Raw genomic sequence first — 16,814 nt, 5'->3', positions numbered from 1 at the left:
TTGACTTATACAAATCACGTAAACTTTTAAGTTTGCTATTCACAATAAGAATCTGCTAACGTTGACCATGCCTCGCAAAAAAGAGATCTCGGAAGACCTACGTTTAAGAATTGTTGCTTTGCATAAAGCAAGAAATGGTTACAAAGTTATCTCAAAGAGCTTAATTCATCTGTCCAGAGTTAGACAAATTGTCTATAAATGGATATATGATTAAGTACTGTGGCTACTCTCAAACACCACAAAGGAAGCCGCTGCTTTCCAACAAAAACATTGCTGCGTGCCTGAAGTTTGCCAAAGACCACCTTGACACTCCACAACGCTACTGGAAAAATCTTTTGTGGATTAATGAAACTAAGACTGAATTGTTTGGGATTTAATTGTCAGGGTGGCTGTGTGACAGCAGGACAGTGACCCTAAACACAGAAGTAAATGCACTACAGAATGGTTTAAAAAAAGAAAAGAAAAAAGAAAATCAACCTTTTGGAGTTGCCCAATCAGTCCCCAGACCTTAACCCAATAGAGATGGCGTGGAATGACCTCAAGAGAGCCATTCACACCAGACACCCTCAGAATATGGCTGAGCTGAAGCAGTTCTGTAAGGAAGAATGGTCCAAAATTCCTTCTTAATGTTGTGTGGATCCCCAGATACAAGAAACACTTGGTTGAGGTTATTGCTGCCAAAGGAGGATCAACCAGTTATTAAATCTAAGGGTTCACTTACATTTTCCACAGCACTGTGAACGTTTAATGGGATGTGTTCAATAAAAACATGAAAGATTATAAAATTTGTTTGTGTGTTGTTAGCTTAAGCACATTGTTTTTATCTATACTTGTGACTTTGATAAAGATGAGATCACATTTTATGACCAATTAATGCAGAAAACCAGCTAATTCCACGTCCAGTTCCACTAATTCCATTCTTGCCACTGTAGGTAGGTAGATTGTCATTGTCAACAATTTGACATTCATTGGCGAGAAGTGTTTTACTGGAGAAAGTTACACGTGAAATGCAAAAGAGGTAGAGAAGGAGGCGGGACACACTTCACCTAGTCTTAATGGCACAGCTGTGTGTGTGTGTGTGTGTGTGTGTGATGCGCGTTTGCGCGTGCGCGCGGGAGATTCACGCACCATACACATAGCTCAGACGCGCGTGCGTCTCTTTCTTTCTTTTTACATGAAGATTCCGTCCAGTGTGTGGGAATGATCTCGGTGATTCATGTGTAATATAATCTATACATGACGCCTCTGTAAACTCGTAGATTTACAGAAATCACCATCCCTATTCTTTGTAACACAGGAGGAAATCTCTTTGTCAAAATAAAATAAAATAAAATGGATAGCACAGACAAGGAGACCAGATCGGACGAAAAATGTGAATCACTCGAGGAAGAGGAGGTGGACCCGAGAATTCAGGTAGACATTGATATTTGGTGCTTGTGTTTCTTGTGTTTTAGCATGTTAATGTAAAAGCAAATACCATGAAAGATCTATTAATTGTTTAATGAACTTATTGAAATCTGTTTCATCATATTTTGTCTCGCGACTCGGCAGGGTTGCATGTTGATCTCTATAGGCTACTGACTGACGAGTAAATTATTGATTCATTCGCCGCAACTCGCTTATATTGACTGCGCGTTTGCGGCACTGAATGCGCTCTGATGCCCCATTTGTTGCCCGTTTGTTTACTGCAGCTTTAGATAAAAACAAACAAACAAACAAACAAACGACTTTGTTAAATGAAGCATTCAATGTTCTCCAGTCTCATCAGGTCTACCATCGACCAAGTTTTCTCTCTTATATGTGCTGCTGTAGCGTATAAGATTGAATTGACTCATTTAATTGGAAATGTCTCTCTTTCACTTTTCTGAAACATATTCTCTAAATTGTCTTTATAGGGAGAGCTTGAGAAGTTGAATCAGTCCACAGATGACATCAATAGATGTGAAACTGAGCTTGAGGTATGACTGCATAATCCAATATCCACAAGTTTGCACTGCATGAATGAACGAGTGATTGAATAAGTAAATTAATACATTATTGATTGATTGAATAAATGAATGTAAAATCAGTGGACATGAATAGCATTGGCCTACTGTCCATGTTGACAAGAGAATGGAAGCTAAGGGACATGGGTATGTTTGATTATTGCAGTATAAATGTTTTTAAATGTCAAATACTCTTTAAAAAAAAAAATAAAATGTAACCATATTACAATGACTAAAAATAATAACCCAAAAACCACACAATAAATGTATGAGTATTTAAACTTATGATAAAAATGTGCATAGCAAAAATGAAATGAAAATATTTTTTCAATATAGCTTCATATACTAACAGAGTTTTACCATCTTTTTTTAAAATTAATGTATTTATTTTTTTTATCCCCTTTTCTCCCAATTTGGAATGCCCAGTTCCCACTACTTAGTAGGTCCTCGCGGTGGCGCGGTTACTCAATCTGAGTGGCGGAGGACAAGTCTCAGTTGCCTCCACTTCTGAGACCGTCAATCTGCGCACCTTATAACGTTGCTCGCTGTGCATGACACCGTGGAGACTCGCAGCACGTGGAGGCTCATGCTACTCTCTGTGATCCACGCGCAACTTACCACGCGCCCCGTTGAGAGCGAGAACCCCTAATCGCGACCACGAGGAGGTTACCCCATGTGACTCTACCCTCCCTAGAAACCGGGCCAATTTAGTTGCTTAGGTGACCTGGCTGGAGTCACTCGGCACGCCCTGGATTCGAACTCATGACTCCAGGGGTGGTAGTCAGCGTCAGTACTTACTGAACTACCCAGGCCCCCCCGAATATTACCATCTTTAATTATTTATACAGTTTCATAACCAACTAAAATATGCTTTCAGGAACATGATGAGGAATGTTTTCTGTTGATTTAGTGAGTGATCTGATATAAAGTGCTGTATCCACACTTCTTAATATATCATATCAGTAGGTAAATTGTTAATAGAGGTCATCTCTCCCATGTTTGGATTTTGCACCCTGGCACACAAAAGAACAGAATGTGTTATAATGCCTGGATTATGCAACAGATCAAGTGTTCCTTGAGCACCATAATCTGTATGTTGACTGGAGTTTATATTAAGTGTCTTTTTAAACCAGTGTTAAAAAAGTATTTAAATAAGAATTTTGTAATTCACACACTTTAAAAGAAACTTGAAGTGTTTTGACTATAGGCCATCATTTAAAATTGTCTGATTCAGATAGGTTTAATCTATGCCACAAAGTCATGATACACAAATATAGTTTTTTAGGAAGAGCATTCTTAGTTAAGTCTGAAAAGCACAGATCGCAATGACACTGTAAACTAGGACATGTTAAGACACAAAGCAGTTGAGACTCAGTCATGTGATCATTTTGGTCCCACTGTCCCAGATGCTGCTTGGTTCATTGTTTGGGCATGTCCGAATGTAATAATTTAAGTAATAAGATGACTTCGCTAGTCTATAGTGGTTAAAGACAGAGGCTAAAGGAGAATTGCTCTCTTATTTGCTGATATTTCAGCCAATAACAGTAATTAAATCATTGTATACATTTCCTTGCTTACTGTGTCCTTCATATTGAAAAGATTATGACTTAAATTTGTAACTATGTAATTCTGGTTCTGTTCACTCTGTCTCCCTCTGAAAAGTCTTATTTTATATTTTGGAAAAAAAATCTTCTATTAAAACATCTTGTTTCACCTTCCATCACAAAATTCTGAAATGTACGTGTCGCTCTAATGCGCTTTAGCCCTCACTGATGTGCTCGTCCATAGACATTCAGTCTAATTTTCAGTTCATGCACCACCCCCATTGTTTCATCGAATATCTCGGCCTCTGAGTGGACTAGAAGCTCAGTCTAAATTGTCATTAGAAAGCTGAGATCCGGATTTTATCATCAATATTCGATAACATATTTTCTGATTATTATTTTTTTTTTGCATGCTTTTTCTGCTGGACTGCATATTTTGTTCTGGACATCTAAGATATAATGTTGGATTGTTCACACAAGCAAGCTCACAGAGAAGTAAAAAATTAATCATTTTGTGCCTAAGGTAAGAGCAGATATAATTTTTTTTAGCTGTTTTTGGCTTACAGCAGCAGTGATCGGTGCATAAAAGATAAGTTTGTATTTGATGTCTTACAGAAATTACATTTTGTGATTCTTTTGAACTGTGGCATAAGGGCAACAAAATAAACTGTACAGTTGCATTCCTGAGAATGAGAGCTTTCATTTTATTAATGATTTGTCTATTTAAGTGCTATTTGAAAGACTATATTCATATTTTTATTTCTACCACATTACCTCAAGGTGGAGCTTAATTGTGAAGCGGATATTTTCAGGCCTTCTTTTATGTAACATAAATGCAGAAGTTATGGTTGTCTATGAAAAGTTCAGATTCTAAGCTTTTAAACAATACCACATATGCCTTACTTATGTATCTGGGGACTTTTTAAGCGTAATCTTTTTTTTGCTCCATTTTGATTGGATCATGGCAGGACCAACACAAAAAAAATGTCGAGCACAGCCATCAGATAAGCTGCTCGGACAACTGCCAGACACCCCTCACAAGGCAGGGAAGACTAAGTACCTGTCCAGAGGGTCGTTAACAGGATACACTTCTAAAACTCCTTTGTCCTGAGTCCCCATCCAGAGGGTCGTCTCACTCTACGAGTGAGAGGCAATAACAGAATAATAATCAACGTTCTGAGTTCCCGGCAGTTCGAGTTTGGGGGCAATAATAGAATAATAATGAACATTCTGAATGTGTGGTAGGAGATGTAACAGAATACAAACCATCCAACATGCCAAGTCTCACTCTATGAGAGAGGATAAGAGATAATTTAACATTCTTAGTCTCCAGCCAAGAGACGGCAAGTTCGGAATCCTCATTCCAGGGAGATAACTACAGCAACAAGGTTTAGCTCTGGCGAGCAAACCCTCTCTTCAGGTTTCATGCATCTGCGTGTTCCAGATGATGAATCATGCACCGACATAAGGGCAATATATCTACGTGTTCCAGATTGCAAGATCCCTCTCTGTGCTTCCAGGAGATCAGCATTCCTCAGCTCCTTTGTGTCCAAGGCCGTTGAAATGGAATCCAGCTCTTTCCCCACTGAAACTCATTATTTCAACACAGATCAACATGGTGGTATCGTCAAATGGATTGTGCTATGAATGCAGAAAGCTATGAAACTTCTCATGCACAAAGTTTTCTATGGAACGCAAGATGTGTTAGTAAGCGGGTAGCACTTTTGATCAATGTTCAGAATAACATTTAACTAGTATTTATAAAATTTCTGTAGAATGAATACTGTGCAGAATGCTTATTATCTTTATCCATACAACAATGTAGCATACTACTGTGTGAAATTTTTATCATTGCATAATGTGTACGGTTTATTGTAATCTGTTACACAGCCATGTTGATTATTTGTGTTTGGTCCATCTCTAGGATGCCAGGCAGAAGTTTCGCTCAGTGCTGGTGGAAGCCACTCTAAAGCTGGATGAGCTGGTGGAGAAGATTGGGAAAGCCGTGGAGGAATCAAAACCGTACTGGGAGGCTCGGCGGGTGGCACGACAGGTGAGGATTTTCGTGTGAGCCAAACAAATAAAAAAAAATTGTAAGAAATCTGATCTCATCTTCCCAGAGCCAACTTCACCCACACAACGTCTGTTTCCAGTTGGCACACCACCATATTCTCTACCATATGTTTTCTTTTATCCCTCTTTAGAGGTTTCTTTGCTATCAGCTTGTTATCTGCTATGAGCCGGATTGCACAGTAGCGTTCTCTCTAGATCTGTCACAGGTGGTTGGCTTCATTTAGCGGGGCATAAAAGACTGCTGAGTGAGCGAGAGAACGTTTATATGCACAAATCTCAGTTCCCTTTTCTCAAGAGCCTATGCTGTTCTAAGAACAGATTATCTGTTTACCTCAGTTAGAACACTGCAGCTGTAGAGCAAATTTCCTTTTGATTTTATACAACACTTGGTAAACTTAATAGACTATATCAGTTCCAATTGAAGTGTTGACCTGCTCTGAAACTGGGGTAAGGTATTTTAGTGTAAGGTGTTTTTCACTGCATGGAGGAAGAATTGTAAGTTTAATTTTACTCACAAAGCACTGATTTTTCTTACCATTTATCTCTGTGGTGGAGGATATATATTTTAATTGTTTTAAAACAATTACATTTTTAAGGGAACAGTCAGGTTCTTAATTGGGAAAAACTTTGTGGAGGAAAAAAAAAAATTAGGCAGACATGATTATTTGTTCCAGACTGTATTCAGATTGTTGAAATGTCTCTATAAGTGAATTGGACAATGATGTACTGACAAATATTTTTTCCAAATTGATTGACTTAAACTTGAGTCTAAACTGTGTTTAGTTGTAGTTTTTTTAATAAATCTTTATTGTACCACAGAATGACGGAGTCAGTGCTGTTCAGATAGGAGGATGTTTACAGTTTAAAACTCGTATTTGTGCTGTGATGCTCAATAGGTTCTTTGTATTCTGTAATAGCCGGGCAGAAGAGCAGAACTGGCAAACAGGAAACTAATGACGGACCACATTCTGGTATTGTGTGATGATAAGGGCTGTGACAGATGCTTGATTCCTTAATCAGGTTGGAAAGCCAGACGCTCATCACTTACACCCCAGCCAAACCCAGCCTGTTGTTCTCAGATATGCTCAACTGCTGCTGTTGGGGAATAATAATAAATAATAAAAAAATAGCACATACCTCTCCTCGACAGGCTCCACAGTTTGAGGTATCATTCACAAACAATGCAAGACAAGTTTTATGCTGAAGTTTAGTTAGATTATTTATGCATTTCGGTTTTAGAATGTATAAACATGTTTAACCCTTTAAGCTCGGATTGGCGGTGGGTCTCCCGAGAAATAAATATTATTATTATTATTATTATTATTATAATTAATTAATATAACAAATATATAACTAGATATCGCTTAAAAGCTGTACTAAAGACATTAGGACCCAAACTGAACAAGTGCTTGGAAATTTGCAGACAAATCAGAAGTGTTACATTTTTATCATTTATTATTAATCTTGCACCGTACATATTATTGTAATCAGTAAAAACATCAAACTGATCAAATAGCCATGTGTAATATGTCATTTGAAAGCTCTCAAAGAGTAGAAAACACATTCGCTTTTCTGGATCAGATGATTTCATCGGAAATTATGAAGTGCGTTGTCCAGTGCTGTGGAACGCTAAACCAATCGTAATAGGATTCAGATCGCTGCAACTAGAGGTGAAAGTCATCCAAATATGGGCAGAGAGGATCGTTTACTCGAATTACATATGGCCACCAGGAGATGGCGCAAAGTACACTCAGTGAGCGTGTTTACATGCATGCTCTTACACGATTATGCTTAAATAAGCCTACAACGCATGCAGTCACGTAAACGCAATAAACCGCCTTCCTTTATCGGCATAAAGGCCATAAATGGCTTATGAATAACCCGGTCGACATGGGTAGATTTTTGCCCATTATGCCGATTTTGCGTGCCATGTAAACACCTTACCCCATCTTCTTACCGGCTCCTCCAGTGTGCGCACGTGTTGAGCGCTTGCCTCTTCACAGTTTGACGTCAAAAGTAGAGAATAACATGTTATTTCAAATGTCATGAAAAAGCGGATTTCTTGCCTTGTCAGATTTTTTAAATAAGCTGATTTTAGAGAGTAATCAGCATATTGGTGTGCATGTAAATGGGCTCAATGATGGCTCAAATGGCACAGAATGGAACTGAATGAAATCTCGTTACTCATGCCTGCATGCTTTGGAGAGAGAGCATACATGTAGTCACTGTTGTGTTTGCATGTGTAATTAGTTCTTATGTACAATTATTATATGTTATTTGTTTGGAGAGGCTTTTGGACACTTGGAGATGTTTTTGGACTCTAGGATAAATTATTTTTGTAATTCTATAACTTTTGATTGCTTTGCCGTATTATCACAAAATTGTACTCAAGTTACAAGTGGCATGGTTGGGAACAAAAAGCAGTATTCGGAGCTACCTTATTTACACCCAGACATATATAATGTCAAATAAGAAAAATAAGTTACGTTTTTAATTTTATTTTGTGAATTTTCAGCAGTTTCTTAGGCCGAGGGTCTCATAATTTATCATAATCTATATCATTAAAAAATTTTAAAAGTTTTCTTTAAAATTATACCAAACAATTGACCCTCTTTTGAGAATTGTAAGTCTTTTATTTTGAACATGCCAATTAAACAGGACATCTTTAAAAGCACCTTCAGAGCTTAAAAGGTTAATGCATGTCAGGTCTGTCTATTGACTGTCTTTCCTCTGCTGTCTCTCTGCAGTGAATGCTTGACTGCAGTAGAGCTTTAGCTGTTACCTTTCTTTGCAGTTTGCCGTGTTTTTCTCCCCACCCCTGCGCAGTCTCTGTGTCTGTCTCCCACTGACTTTCCTCCTCTATATAAAGAAAAGCATTTCACACAACCACTAATGATGTCTGATGCCAGTTTTTGCTGCAAGCATCAGTGGAAATCCCCCCTAATTTAAATTTAAGCTTATTTAGAGCTAATTGTCCTACTAAGTTCGTACTCTGTTCGTGTTTGATCTCACTTCTGCATTAAATAGTGTCCTCTTTCAGTCTCAGACATTGTCTTGTGCTTCTGTTTTAAAGGGGTCATATCATGAATCTTTTAAAAGTAAGAGTTTGATGTACTATAAAAACATACTAAACTTTTCAGATCTAATATCTTCCTCCCCATTTAAGATTTGAAACTAAACTAGAAAAATGGCTCAGTCCAAACTTTCGCAATTTACTGATGTATAGCTGTCCAGGTTATACAACGTTTTTAGAATTCACTATAAGAAAATACTTTTATTACTGTTTGTGTATAACTAATGGTATGAGGATCATTCCAAAGGATTCTAAAGAAAGAATGGCTGAAGTTTATTTTTAAATGGTGCAGCGCAAACAATTATTTATTAACTATATGTTGAACCTGACAGCAAACCCGTACCCCATTAATTAACGTAGCATAATGCTGTTACTTATTTCACATGCAAAAAAGGATGCCTAATGCCACTGTACCATACAGCAGCCACAAACAGTCCAGATATATACATTTTGACTGTATCTGGTGCAAAAAAACATTGACTGTAAGTGACCCAGCTCTCTTTTGAGTGTTGGGAGTTGAGAACAAGAGAGTGAGGATAACCAGTCTCTCATCCATGTTCTGATGTGTTCAGATGACACAGTCTAAAAGCCTGGTTTACAATCACACTCATACAATCATTAGTCCATCACAATGCTTTTGAAAATAATTAACAGATTGCTAGGCTTCTGTAATGGTTATGTGGTTAATGGTTATGTGTTATGTTATGTATCATAGCTTTGGATGCAGTTGAAGACTCTTTTAGATTGAAGTGCATGATATGCATAATGAATGAACGACAGAACCATATACATAGAAGTATGTATTACAACTGTGCTGATTTGAGGATGAAAGGTTTTTCAGTTCTGATATGAATAATTCAGTACACATTTCTCATCAAGGATCCTTCTGAATAATACACGTACATACTCTGATACACAAACATGACATAGGCCTATATACCATAGTTTTTTCCTGCTACTGTTTAATGCATAACATTCAGTCAGTTTTCCAGCTACTGATTATTGCCCTTCCAGTATCTGGTAGAGTATGGTGCTTGCAACGCCAAGATCATGGGTTCGATTCCTAGAGAACACACAAAATTATAAAATGTATACCCTGAATGCATTGCGTCGCTTTGGATAAAAGCCAAAAGCATAAATGTAAATGTAAAATTAACAGTCCTGACACTTGATTTTTGATTGGATGAGCCATGTTCAAAGCTGTGGTAAAAATAAACTATATATAACTATAAACACACCAGGCCGGTTCTATTCAGTTTGTTACAGGGATTTTACCACATGTAAGGGGGCCCACTTCACATCATGCCTAAGAATAGTCCTTACCCCTGGTAAAATCTTTGTAATGCACAACCTTGTTGCCTAATGATTTATTATTAAAGTGAATTAACAAATGTATGTAATTTTTCTACTGTTAATGTGTTAATACTAAGAACATACTTGAACATAGGAAAGAACCTTCATGCTTCTAAATTATCCTGCCTAATAATGATTTCATTGGTCACATTTAGTAGGTACATCAGTCTGGAGATGTCAGGCAAGTATTGTCCTTGTCAGATTGGTGGCACAGCCAAACCCCTGCAGCTGTCTGAGTTTCACTGTGAGTTTCATCAAACATTGAAGTGTCTAACAGAGTGCCACTGCAACGTTATTCCCTTCACATAAAATATAAGGAGCTTGAGTATAAACTCTGGTAGGAACTGAACTTCACTTAATAACAAACTCTGACTCTGTTTCCCATATGTGGCTTTGTTATTTTGCTGGTGCGAAGTGCGTGAGGAAAGTGGATTCATTGGCTTGGTTATATTATTTTGGCACTCTGAGTGAGTCATATTGCACTACAACAAAACCTCTCAGATAATGTTCCTCAATGTTTGGCTGTGGATCAGTAGGGAAATGTTGTCACTCAGCAGAGAGGCTGTAAATGTGATCTCATAAATAACCTGTATGTCAGCCTATGACTGCTTGTCTTCTTTCCATCCCCTTTCTGATTGATTCGTTTTCCTGTACCCATCCCCATGTGGCAAAAGTGTTGTCAGGAAGTTAAGAAACCAGAGAATACTTGGGGATTGAAGGTGAAGATTGTGTCCACTTGCAAAAGCCCTCTCGACCTCTCATGGGAAATTGGGGATCAGGCTTTATCCCAGACTGTGGGTGTATGTGTGTGTACTAGTATAAGTAAATGTTATGGTGGTGTGTGAGGGCTTTAGTGCCCTTGTTTGGCTTTGTTTAATGGTGATCATGATTCTTTAGTGCTCTTGTTTGGCTCTGTTTAATGGTGACTGCATGGGACTCACACCAAAGCAGATTTAATGCAAGCTGTTTATGAGTCATATCCCCTCCATTGGACTTCCCCTTCAATCAATAAGCTTTAAACAGAATTTGGATTTGGAGAATTTCATGATGGCTTTATATAGCACTATAACCTGTTAAACTGTTAACCTGTTAAATATCCAAAGCCTTGAAAATGCCAGTCAGTACTGTTCAGTCACTTATTAAGAAGTGGAAAATTCGGGGATCTCTTGATACCAAGCCAAGTTCAGGTAGACCAAGAAAGATTTCAGCCACAACTGCCAGAAGAATTGTTCGGGATACAAAGAAAAACCCACAGGTAACCTCAGGAGAACTACAGGCTGCTCTGGAAAAAGACGGTGTGGTTGTTTCAAGGAGCACAATACGACGATACTTGAACAAAAATGAGCTGCATGGTCGAGTTGCCAGAAAGAAGCCCGGTTACAATATGCCCGACAACACCTTGACACACCTCACAGCTTCTGGCATACTGTAATTTGGAGTGATGAGACCAAAATAGAGCTTTATGGTCACAACCATAAGCGCTATGTTTGGAGAGGGGTCAACAAGGCCTATAGTGAAAAGAATACCATCCCCACTGTGAAGCATGGTGGTGGCTCACTGATGTTTTGGGGGGGGGGGTGTGAGCTCTAAAGGCATGTGGAATCATGTGAAAATTTATGGCAAGATGAATGCAGCATGTTATCAGAAAATACTGGCAGACAACTGGCATTCTTCTGCACGAAAGCTGCACATGGGACGCTCTTGGACTTTCCAGCACGATAATGACCCTAAGCACAAGGCCAAGTTGACCCTCCAGTGGTTACAGCAGAAAAAGGTGAAGGTTCTGGAGTGGCCATCACAGTCTCCTGACCTTAATATCATTGAGCCACTCTGGGGAGATCTCAAACATGTGGTTCATGCAAGATGACCAAAGACTTTGCATGACCTGGAGGCGTTTTGCCAAGACGAATGGGCAGCTATATCACCTGCAAGAATTTGGGGCCTCATAGACAACTATTACAAAAGACTGTATGCTGTCATTGATGCTAAAGGGGGCAATACACAGTATTAAGAACTAAGGGTATGCAGACTTTTGAACAGGGGTCATTTTTTTCTTTGTTGCCATTATTATTATGTCTTGCTGCTGTTTTTGTTTGCTGTTTTTGTTCATGTTTAATTATCTTCCCTGAGGTCCAATGATAATGTTATAAAAGTTTTTATTTTGCACCAAAACAGTCACAATTTAGTAATATATGATAATTTTCCATCCTGTTTTTGTCCCTCTGTCTGAAACGCTCTGTTTTGGCCTAAGTGCCTCAAAACTTCAAAGTAAACGCCCTCTGTTCTGATTAGCTAACATCATGCAGCCCCTCAAATTTTGCAGACTCAATCGGAAGAGAATGAACCTCGATTGTATAAAACAAAATTGCAGGGTTTACACACAATGCACGTCCAACAAAATGCATCAGAATATATTAAACTTTTCATCTCAAGCACAACTGTTAACACTCAGCACCATAAACTATCAAACAGTCAAGACATTTGAAATGTTCATGAATGAAATGGTTTACTTACTTTTTTTAAAGTGTTTTTAACTGTCCCATCCTTCTGCAGGTGCATCTCAATAAATTAGAATGTCGTGGAAAAGTTCATTTATTTCAGTAATTTAACTCAAATTGTAAAACTCGTGTATTAAATAAATTCAATGCACACAGACTGAAGTAGTTTAAGTCTTTGATTCTTTTAATTGTGATGATTTTGGCTCACATTTAACAAAAACCCACCAATTCACTATCTCAAAAAATTAGAATATGGTGACATGCCAATCAGCTAATCAACTCAAAACACCTGCAAAGGTTTCCTGAGCCTTCAAATGGTCTCTCAGTTTGGTTCACTAGGCTACACCATCATGGAGAAGACTGCTGATCTGACAGTTGTCCAGAAGACAATCATTGACACCCTTCACAAGGAGGGTAAGCCACAAACATTCATTGCCAAAGAAGCTGGCTGTTCACAGAGTGCTGTGTCCAAGCATGTTAACAGAACATTGAGTGCAAGGAAAAAGTGTGGAAGAAAAAGATGCACAACCAACCGAGAGAACCGCAGCCTTATGAGGATTGTCAAGCAAAATCGATTCAAGAATTTGGGTGAACTTCACAAGGAATGGACTGCGGCTGGGGTCAAGGCATCAAGAGCCACCACACACAGGCGTGTCAAGGAATTTGGCTACAGTTGTCGTATTCCTCTTGTTAAGCCACTCCTGAACCACAGACAACGTCAGAGGCGTCTTATCTGGGCTAAGGAGAAGAAGAACTGGACTGTTGCCCAGTGTTCCAAAGTCCTCTTTTCAGATGAGAGCAAGTTTTGTATTTCATTTGGAAACCAAGGTCCTAGAGTCTGGAGGAAGGGTGGAGAAGCTCATAGCCCAAGTTGCTTGAAGTCCAGTGTTAAGTTTCCACAGTCTGTGATGATTTGTGGTGCAATGTCATCTGCTGGTGTTGGTCCATTGTGTTTTTTGAAAACCAAAGTCACTGCACCCGTTTACCAAGAAATTTTGGAGCACTTCATGCTTCCTTCTGCTGACCAGCTTTTTAAAGATGCTGATTTCATTTTCCAGCAGGATTTGACACCTGCCCACACTGCCAAAAGCACCAAAAGTTGGTTAAATGACCATGGTGTTGGTGTGCTTGACTGGCCAGTAAACTCACCAGACCTGAACCCCATAGAGAATCTATGGGGTATTGTCAAGAGGAAAATGAGAAACAAGAGACCAAAAAATGCAGATGAGCTGAAGGCCACTGTCAAAGAAACCTGGGCTTCCATACCACCTCAGCAGTGCCACAAACTGATCACCTCCATGCCACGCCGAATTGAGGCAGTAATTAAAGCAAAAGGAGCCCCTACCAAGTATTGAGTACATATTACAGTAAATGAACATACTTTCCAGAAGGCCAACAATTCACTAAAAATGTTTTTTTTTTTTATTGGTCTTATGATGTATTCTAATTTTTTGAGAGAGTGAATTGGTGGGTTTTTGTTAAATGTGAGCCAAAATCATCACAATTAAAAGAACCAAAGACTTAAACTACTTCAGTCTGTGTGCATTGAATTTATTTAATACACGAGTTTCACAATTTGAGTTGAATTACTGAAATAAATGAACTTTTCCACGATATTCTAATTTATTGAGATGCACCTGTATAACAGTTCCTTTGCAAAGCTTGAATCATATTTTGACTGTTTACAAGCAATCTATGCTGACATGAGCCGAAAAAAATGAACACAGTCCAAAAAATGGTGAAATTACACACACACTGAAATGGTCAAAGACATCCATCGTCCATTGTCAAAGACATCCTATGTTTACATACACCAACAATAAAAAATAGTGCAGATGGGCGTTTGAACGTGTCCATGACGCGTTTGTGCTCAAAGCAACACAAGCAGCTGCTGAATGAGAGAATTGCTTCTCCCTTTCAGAGTTGTAACTTGACACCGCGTCTTTTAAAAGCGGCAAGATACATGGCAGCGTTCAAAGAGTCTGTGTAGTTAATGTTCATATACAAAATAATTCAAAATAGTCCAGATGGGTCCCCTTTGGTGTTATGTTAGGAATAGTTAGCCACGGAAGGCCTGCTGTCTTGACTTGAACTGCTCGCCAGGGTGCGGGACCAAGGGTGCAATAACGCATGTTACGGGATGTGTAAATACAAATAAGCAATGTGTTGTGATGTCACAAACAGACAGATTTCAAAATGAGACTTTTCAGCAGGGGGGCAAGTATAAATGCTCTTTTTAGACTGGGGAGGTAGTTTTGAATGTACAATGTACATTCAATGTACAGTTACCTAAATATGTCTAAAGACAAAGGAACATTTTATTCTCCATTTCATGACCCCTTTAATCTCAGTAACTGCCTTGTAGCTCAGTAACTATTGGACACTTTCACTCAGGGATTTAATTAACCCTGACTGGCTGTGTATAGTGAATTTTTACAATGGCATCTGTAACTGAAATCTACTGAGTTTGAATGATGCTGCATCCACGCCCTTAGGTGTTAGTGTAAGTCTAAGACAACGTGAACAAAAATTTACTGAGTGGACCTTTAACTCCTTTGTTCGTTAAGTTAAACTTTTTAATCAATTGTCATGCTAAAAATGTAATTGTAATGAAAATGCATTTAAATGAGAAAAATGCTAAATAAAAACATTTTTTAAAGAGGACTTTTAAACCCAACCATATAGAAAGCCATTTTGGATTATTTTCTGCTACATTTTATTAGATAGTTAATATAGAAATCTCACGTTTAAGTACCAGTGGGCAGGAATCGGGATGTGTTTGCTGAACCAATAAATGCATTGGTCTTCAGAGAAAAACTCTGAGTGAGGCATACTGAAAATCATTGCAAATGACCTTATTTCTATCTCAAGTTAGATGTACAGAAAACATTGTAAATGACCCTTTTCTTTCCCAGAACCAGGACAATGGACAAATAACATCAAAACAGCATGTCAACTAGGTCACCATCATCCCAGAACATCTCATGAGATTACCTAAAAGGCCTCTTCTGCTATATTTTTGTCAGAATTTGATGAAAGCTGTAGTCAATAAATATACAAAGTGAGGCCATTTTTGTCTTGATAAAGATAATAATCAGCTGAGCCAAGCTGTGTAAAGGACTTGTAAACTGAAGTCACATAAAAACCTGACACAATAAAATCACGGTTGTGCTATTTGTTTAAGATTAGATGTGATTTTAGTTCAATATCTCACTTTACAGCGTGAAGGAAGTAACTGATTTAAAGCAGTTTATATTATAATGTGACTCCTCAGGAAATTAGTTTCGTCCTCAGAGTTTGTCTGAGCATTTGAATGAATGTTTTAACAACCTCTCATGAGAACATTTTCTTCTTTGCATGAACTTGAAAGCTTTCCAAAGTTTTGTCATCGGCTGAATTCTTAAGAGTCGATTGGACATTTTCAAGGCAGCGTAGCTTGATCGTGTTCATGCATAAGCCTTGGGATTTTATAATTTTTGCTTTATTGATCTAAGTCTGCTCTCTGAAGTGCATGTTCTTGTTAGCTGTATTTTGAGTTGTTAAACAGCTGGAATACTTAATTCTGATTGGTCAATTGCAACATTCTGCAGTCAAATATTTTTGTACAGTGACCGCTAAACTGTATAATTGACCGTTGTCCCAGGTAACGGATTTCCGACACTGCTAGTTTCATGTCTCTTGTATCACTCCGCAGTCTTTCTTTTTACATAATAAAATTATTTGAATTAAAATCAATATTTTTAATGTCTTTTTATTCATTTATTTCACAAGCAGCCTTATGATAAGTAGGCCGGTCGTTCTCAAAATAAACCCGTTCAGGTGTAAAAGGACTGGTCGTTGTAGGATTGAGGAAGCGGGGTTAAGGTAACGTCACACTCTTTATTTACTAAAAATAATACTCAATAACTTGGCTGAAACACTCTAACGTGTGGTACAGCTTGGTAACACTCTGGGATCTGGCGTGGGCTTCTCTTATCGCCCTTCCCGGATTACTGTAACAAGAAACAGCTGTTAGCCCTAATTGTCACCCAGGGATGAATCCTTACCGCTTCCCCTCTCCCTGGACGGACACTCAACCACACCCTCGCCACAGGGTGATACCCTTTGTGCCGGCACTCTCTTCCCCTAAACAAACGCTGGATGCAGCTCAACAAATAGAAAAGAATGCAGGCATCTTGAGACACGTTTGTAAACGTTCAAGGTTTAAAATGTTTTTAACTTGACATGGTGTCAAAAAACGCAATGCTCCTGCGTGAGATGCTAAAAAACATCGATATGTGGCATAACA

At 38.4% G+C, this 16,814-nt stretch overlaps 1 protein-coding gene across 2 annotated transcripts in view; it reads left to right on the top strand.

Annotated features, from left to right (window-relative positions):
* The first annotated feature begins 1,117 nt into the window (after positions 1-1,117).
* The window catches only part of sh3bp5b (SH3-domain binding protein 5b (BTK-associated)), a 31,549-nt gene continuing 15,852 nt past the window's right edge, over positions 1,118-16,814 (top strand). The window contains exons 1-4 of one of the 2 annotated variants that reach the window (XM_051720885.1): positions 1,357-1,413; positions 1,896-1,958; positions 5,050-5,236; positions 5,454-5,582. In XM_051720885.1, coding sequence (XP_051576845.1) covers positions 5,177-5,236; positions 5,454-5,582 — 189 coding nt within the window. In that variant the 5' untranslated portion in view covers positions 1,357-1,413; positions 1,896-1,958; positions 5,050-5,176. Of the gene's footprint in view, positions 1,414-1,895; positions 1,959-5,049; positions 5,237-5,453; positions 5,583-16,814 lie in introns of both variants that reach the window. The other variant, XM_051720884.1, reaches the window with a different exon arrangement.

The sequence above is a fragment of the Myxocyprinus asiaticus genome, chromosome 16, assembly GCF_019703515.2.
Source record: "Myxocyprinus asiaticus isolate MX2 ecotype Aquarium Trade chromosome 16, UBuf_Myxa_2, whole genome shotgun sequence".
Taxonomy (NCBI): domain Eukaryota; kingdom Metazoa; phylum Chordata; class Actinopteri; order Cypriniformes; family Catostomidae; genus Myxocyprinus; species Myxocyprinus asiaticus.
This window is presented reverse-complemented; position numbering and strand designations above follow the sequence as displayed.